The sequence below is a fragment of the Hakea prostrata genome, chromosome 2 (genome assembly GCF_041222555.1).
Source record: "Hakea prostrata isolate BN-2017 chromosome 2, UWA_Hpros_2, whole genome shotgun sequence".
Lineage (NCBI taxonomy): Eukaryota > Viridiplantae > Streptophyta > Magnoliopsida > Proteales > Proteaceae > Hakea > Hakea prostrata.
In genome coordinates this window covers 27,818,779-27,824,994 of record NC_142601.1, presented here as the reverse complement: position 1 = coordinate 27,824,994, position 6,216 = coordinate 27,818,779, and the positions used below count along the sequence as shown (strand labels likewise).

The 6,216-nt window shown below is 40.7% G+C and overlaps 1 protein-coding gene across 1 annotated transcript; it reads right to left on the bottom strand.

Moving 5' to 3' along the window:
* Positions 1-238: 238 nt before the first annotated feature.
* On the bottom strand, positions 239-3,812 carry LOC149024171 (GDSL esterase/lipase At5g03610-like). The gene is made up of 5 exons (XM_089142897.1): positions 3,693-3,812; positions 3,404-3,601; positions 1,905-2,179; positions 929-1,226; positions 239-834 (listed from the first exon to the last, which is right to left on the bottom strand). Exons 1-5 carry the CDS (start codon positions 3,754-3,756, stop codon positions 638-640), a joined length of 1,032 nt encoding a protein of 343 aa, XP_088999023.1. The 5' UTR covers positions 3,757-3,812; the 3' UTR covers positions 239-637.
* Positions 3,813-6,216: the final 2,404 nt, after the last annotated feature.

The following is a 6,216-nucleotide window of genomic DNA, read 5'->3' as shown; positions in this document are numbered from 1 at the left end:
GCTTTTTGTATTTGGTGCTAGTGGAGGAAATTTCTCTCCCTACCATTCTTATATCATTATTGAGTGAAATCAGTGAGGTTGAGTGTATTGGGTGCAACTGAAGTTGCAAGTTGAGTCATTTGGTTCCTTATTTGTATGATTATGTGTAGTTGTTGTAAGTTTATTTTTTTTTAATAAAAATGACCTTTTAACGAGGAAATAAATAAATAAATAAAAGGAGGGGATGTGAAGTTTTTGAAACTTGGAATAGAGGAAAATTTGCATTAGTCAATTGTATTAATCTTACAGTAATCCAACTAATTTTTTTATTTGCCCACAAAAGCAAACATCATTGCTACTTTTTTGCACAAAACTGCATGAAACACCTTAAATTTGAAGAGTGTGGATCATCTACCCGTCAAGGGAGCACTCTGTGCTCCTCTGACTGTTACAACCACAAATCATGTGGGACCCACAGGTAAAAAAAAAAAAAAACCATCACCCAAAACCTGTGGGCCCTCCTATAATTTGTGGTCACTAACCATGAAGGGAGTAGAGTGCCCCCACGAGGAGGAGCTGATCCGGATCCAAATTTGAAACCCACTAAGCGCCCGGGGAGAGAGAGACATGATGCAGAAGTTGCAAGAACTCAGTGAAGTTACTGATACAGTTGGTAAAGAGAATTATGCAGAGCCGAATAAATAGAACGCCAACCAGACTGCGAAGGATGAACATCGTCCCAAAAGAATGAAGAATTAGGTTTCTTGCACACTGTGTACTGCTGTGCACCTGTCGCATCCACAGCTCCACATGAGAACTGCCCCGAACCCATGCAACAAGGCTTCAATATGCTTCCTAAACAACAAATGAAATCCCACATTAACCACGAAGAAGAACCAGACAAACCAAACAAACAACCCAACAAGAGAGATAGAGAAGCATCAATCACCTCCTTGTTTCTTGAATGTGGACATGAAAGCACCATAGAGATCAAGAATGTGGAAAGCAGAATCCTTTGTCTGATTATTCAACTTTGCAACAGCTTGTTGCAGCAATACGTTGTGGAGATTGACAGCTGAGTTCTGGGATCCGTTGCATTGCTTGTATGACCAAGTCCTTGTGCTCTGAGGTAGACATCCCAGGGGCTCCAAAGCTGTAACTGCTACTCTTTTCACTCCCATGTCATGAATACTTTTTAAATTCAAAGCCAGTTGATTAACCACCGATGCGATAAAAGCCGGCAAGCCCTATCATTATGGTAGTTTGTGTGTCAGTTCCAGGCCTTCTTTGTCAAGCAGCATTTTCACAAGAACAATGAATGATAATGGGGCTTACAAGGTCTCGGTGTCGTATCACTCATATAAAGGGCAAACTAATAACCGATCGATACCGTTTCGTCGCACAAGAAGGACAAGGAGTAATAAAGTCCAAAAATTCAATTTTTAAGGAATGTTATAGGGCAAATCTATCTAATACCCACTCAAACCAAATCTGATACCATGTGGATTTTCATGTCAACAATGCCTATTTGATACGGTGCACTAAAACCACGCTTCTTTAAGGCTATGAACTCCAATGGTGGGTTGATACAAATTCACCACTAGAATTCATATTAAAGAGAGGAAGGTGGAATCCAATCCAAGCCCAACCAAGAACAGGCCGTGCTCTATGGATTGAGCCCAATCACGGCCAAACAGGATCTTGACTTAGATAGTTTGGGGTCACGATTGACGACACATCATTGATAGTCACCATGAAGCAATTAATGCAAATCCTCATAAATGATCTTCAACCATCAAAGACGATCTCTCACCATTCGTGGCCATGGTATGTGGTACAATATCTAGTGTATGGTACGTAGAAAATTGACTCTAATAGTTAAATTTGGTTGAAGTAGTTCTATTGGGACCCTTAAAATAACATACCTCGGTAGTGCCACCGCGAGCATAATAAGAACCATAGTCATTGCCAGCACAAGAGACAAGAGCGAGAGAGGAACCGATATCAGTAGGGGTGTAAAGGCCACCATCGTGTAGGACGCGTGTGAAGAAGAGTATTTGGGTGGTCATGTTTGGCTCTGGGGCCAGCGTCTGGAACACACCTGTGCCTCCGTAAGCAAAGTTCATCCCATTTCTCGCCGCTTTCGCCCCTATCTTCCTCCCTTTGTATGGTATGGGAGATTTTATTCCCATAAAACATGCTGTTTTTGACATCCACAAAAATGAAATTTTAAACAAGTACATGAAAAATAAGGAAATATGGGTGAAGATTAAGCGGATTCACATCGTCTGTAATTCCTTTCCCTACAATTCCCTGTAATTCCCTCATAGGATTGTGCCATGTGGCATTTAAGTAATCCAACGGTTACCCAATTCAAACTAAATTTAAATTTTATTTAAACCCACCCATACATTTGAATTTTATTTAAACTCTAGTTTGTTGGATGACCGTTGGATTACTTAAATGCCACATGGCACAATCCTATGAGGGAATTATAGGGAATTGTAGGGAAAGAAATTACAGATGATGTGAATCCAGATTAAGCCTGGGTGCTCTATTCACCTGTTTTGCGAAATCTCAGGAACTAAAGCCACAGTATTGTGGGTCCCATGTTAAATTGCATGTGGTTGGTGCCTAGATGCATTTAGAGCTGTGTTTACGTTTAACTTTTAAGGAAAACTGAGTCTACCAAAAAAAAAAAAACTTAAGGAAAACTGAGGTATGCCTAACCAACCACTCCCATAATGAACAACAAAAGTAACCAAACACATGCCAAATCAGTACAAACTAAGACGTGGATCCTTTTCGATTGGATTACCAAAAAAAATAAAAAAAATCCTTTTCTATTTGTCGAATAGAAAAAAATAATAATTAAAAAAAAAATCAAGTGATCGACTTACAAAGTTACAAGTTTGTGTTCAGGAGATTACCTATGCATGGTGGATCAGAACTAACTAGGCCACTCGGAGAAACACTAAAATAAATGTTATCTCGATATGTGAAGAAGTTTATTTCAAGTGGCATTCCTACTAAAATTTAACAAATAATTGTACACAATCAATGGATTACTTTCTAAAATTACTTTCTAATACACCATGTCACCATGTAAATTCCAAAAGAGTATTTTTCAGAAAATATGTTTTAAGAAAAAACTAAAAACAAAAGCATGGATCATCATACACCGCTCGCCCCCCGTACCATCAGTGGATGATAGTAGGTGAGAATACGATTTCAAACTGAAAAGAGAAGAGATAAATCATATTGAAACCCAAACCAAAACAATGATAAAAGTTAAGTCAGAACCCACCACAAAGCTAAAGAAAGCAATTATTGAGAACTAAAAAGAGAAGAGATAAAAAGACTAAGAGAGAGAGAGACAGAGAAGGAAAGGTGAAGAATAAGTGATAGACAAAGAGAGACGTACCAATGTAATCTGTCAAAACACGGCCATCGGAGAAACGGCCGGAAGGTTTACCGGGAAAAGTGATTCCATACGGTAGCTTCCAAGAATTTGATTTTGATGATTTTCCAGTATTCCCTGTGTCTGCATAAGAATCTCCAAAGACAAACAGCTTTGAAAGGCCCAAGCGTTGTCGAATATTCTGATGGAGATGTTGATGAGCTGAAAACAAAGTTCCCATCAATCCATTAAGACTAAAGAAGAAAGGAACGAAAACAGAAACGAGTTCGTCTATGGTTTACTACTGTCTTACCCGCAAGAATATTGAAGAGGCAGCAGAGGTTAAAGAATAAAACCAGGCTCCTTAGTTTCGCCATTAGAGCTTCAGAGAAAAGAAGCCAAGACGGCGAACGGAACTGTGAAACACAGAATGTTATCTTATTCAAAGTGGCTTTAGAGGGGGTTGAGTGATGATTGCTTTATATGGGTGGTTTTTTTTTTTGGTAAGAATATGTAAGTGGGATTTGTTTGAGATGTTTAACAATCCAATCTTCCCATCTTCATGTTTACAACGACACGTAAGCTTACTTTGGTAAACAACATGTTGACACTTGGACTAAAAAAAAAGGTAGTTCGCTGCCCAAATGAGGAATGGTTAAGGGTGTCAAATTTTAGTGTTGAATCGCTTGGACCGATCATAATCAGCCTGTTAAGGCTTAAATCAAACTAAATCGAGGTTTAATAAACGGGGTATGGGCTGGAGGTTAAGAAACCACTTGTTTTTTGTGCTGATTTGGTCTGACCCATTAGTGGTCTATTATACAACTATTATAAAAAGAAAATTTGAAATAGTTGTGGTATGTATTTTGGTTGATCAAAATACATGTGAAATCCCTCACAATCTTAACTCGGAAATATGTATTGTAGGTGATACAGAGAAATTATAATCAAACCGGGTTTGACCTTAGTTCAACCCTCGACCCCGGTCGGGAAGAATGGAACCGACTCGCTTCCGAGGCCAGGTTTAAAAGATAGCTTGCTGAGGAAGTAAACTTACTCAGTCAACAAGCACGCCCGAATCCGTGATAATCGGAGTGGACGAATCATCAAGGAGACGGTTAACAAAACTAGCGGAAGAGCATGATCGTGATCATATGGATAACTACCATACAACGATCATATTATCAAAGGAGTTATCTATTAGCCAAACCATAAACGTATCTATTCGTTAAGATCTGACGGCTATCCGAAGAAGGCTCAATACATCCAACGAAGGAGATTCGAAGGTACACACTAAATAAGACATCACCTGCCTACAAGGTAAAAAAGGGATATACACAATCTGAATCGTATTCTCAATATTCATATTCATTCTTTTGCTATGTGCTCAAGCAAAGCCGTTTATGATCAGTTCATCAACTGACTTAGCCTTCGGAGGTAGACTCCCGACCCCAGGCCACATCTGACGTTCGTTTTTGCAGATCATCCATAAGAGACGTAAGGGCTGAGCAGATTTTGGACGCATCATTTGGCGCCGTCTGTGGGAAACGCTTCAAAAAGTCATGGTTACTAGATCAGCAGCAGCAACAGGTGCAACGGCCCAGCGAGAAGCTGGCGTTCAACTCCCAGGAGGAAATAATCCAGAAGATATCCCTGAGGGAAGTCGACTTCATGAAGTACGGGAAGAAGGTGGTCAGGGAGGTAATAATCCTCCTGATCCACTCCAGTACTAGCTAGATCAACTAAAGCTCTAGCTATTGGAGGTGAATCAGATGCTTCGTACGTTGACCAGGCAAGTGGTGGTGCCGCAAGCACCTGATCAACGCGAAGCGGGAAGGCGCGTAATACAGAGGGAGGAAGTATTGACTTCTCTCCCACCAAGACGTTCTCCGCAATTAGAGCGAAGACTAATCGATGACCAGAATGTCGGTTAGAATTTTCGGGAAGGCGCCCAAAGACAAGAAAGAGAACCTAGGAGAACGAGAGAACTCCCTAGAAGAGATGAGCGGTTTGAAGGACCGCAAGGAAGCACAACTCATTCAACAACAAAGTTGGGTGCAAGAGTGCGAACTCACTCACCAACTATCAGTCGCGTGGTTCGGGATAATGATCGTATCATCGGTGATCGATCAGCGCATATTGGCCAATATCAATCAAAGACTCGGACAATTGGCGAGAGGGAGAATAACTGATGATATTTATTTGGTTATTCAAAAGACTGTTTGCCGAGGCCATAGCCAGATATCAATTTCCTCATAATTTCCGGTTGCCAACCTTTTCCACGTTCGACGGTTCGGGAGATCCCATCACTCACATCAGTTACTACCAGCAGACTATGGCTGTTGCGGGTAATTCAAATGAAATCCTTTGTAGATTATTTCGTTCATCTTTGACCGGAGCAGCACAGAAGTGGTTTTCAAATCTCTCATCAGGAAGGATCGTGGACTTTGAGGAGTTGGCGCAAAAATTCATCGGACGATTCCAAAGTGGAATCCAGATAAAAAAGACTGAGGAAACCTTGTTTACTATCAGACAAGGGAAAAGAGAATCGATTCGAGAATACCTAAAAAGATTTAAAAGGGTCACAATGGAGATAGAAAATCTAGATGAACAGGTAGCTAAAACTGTTTTGTTCACTGGACTCACTAACCGGCGACTCTTGGAGTTACTACTTCAAGATATGCCTACCACCTATGCTGAACTGGTGTAAAGGTGTCAGAAGCAGGCGGAGGTGATGGAGATCTTGGATGCACGCCAGGGAGACATCAAGGCCTCTACAAAAGAACAGAAGGCCCCCGAGAACAAGTAGAGGCTAAAGCAAAATGTTCGTGATCGAG

Excerpts from the sequence above, each read along its gene's own strand:
- LOC149024171 (XM_089142897.1), bottom strand. The coding sequence starts at position 3,756 with ATGGCGAAACTAAGGAGCCTGGTTTTATTCTTTAACCTCTGCTGCCTC. Across the intron at positions 3,602-3,692 it reads CCTCTTCAATATTCTTGCGG|CTCATCAACATCTCCATCAG; the intron begins GTAAGACAGTAG and ends CTTTGTTTTCAG. Across the intron at positions 2,180-3,403 it reads TGTTTTGACAGATTACATTG|CATGTTTTATGGGAATAAAA; the intron begins GTACGTCTCTCT and ends TGTCAAAAACAG.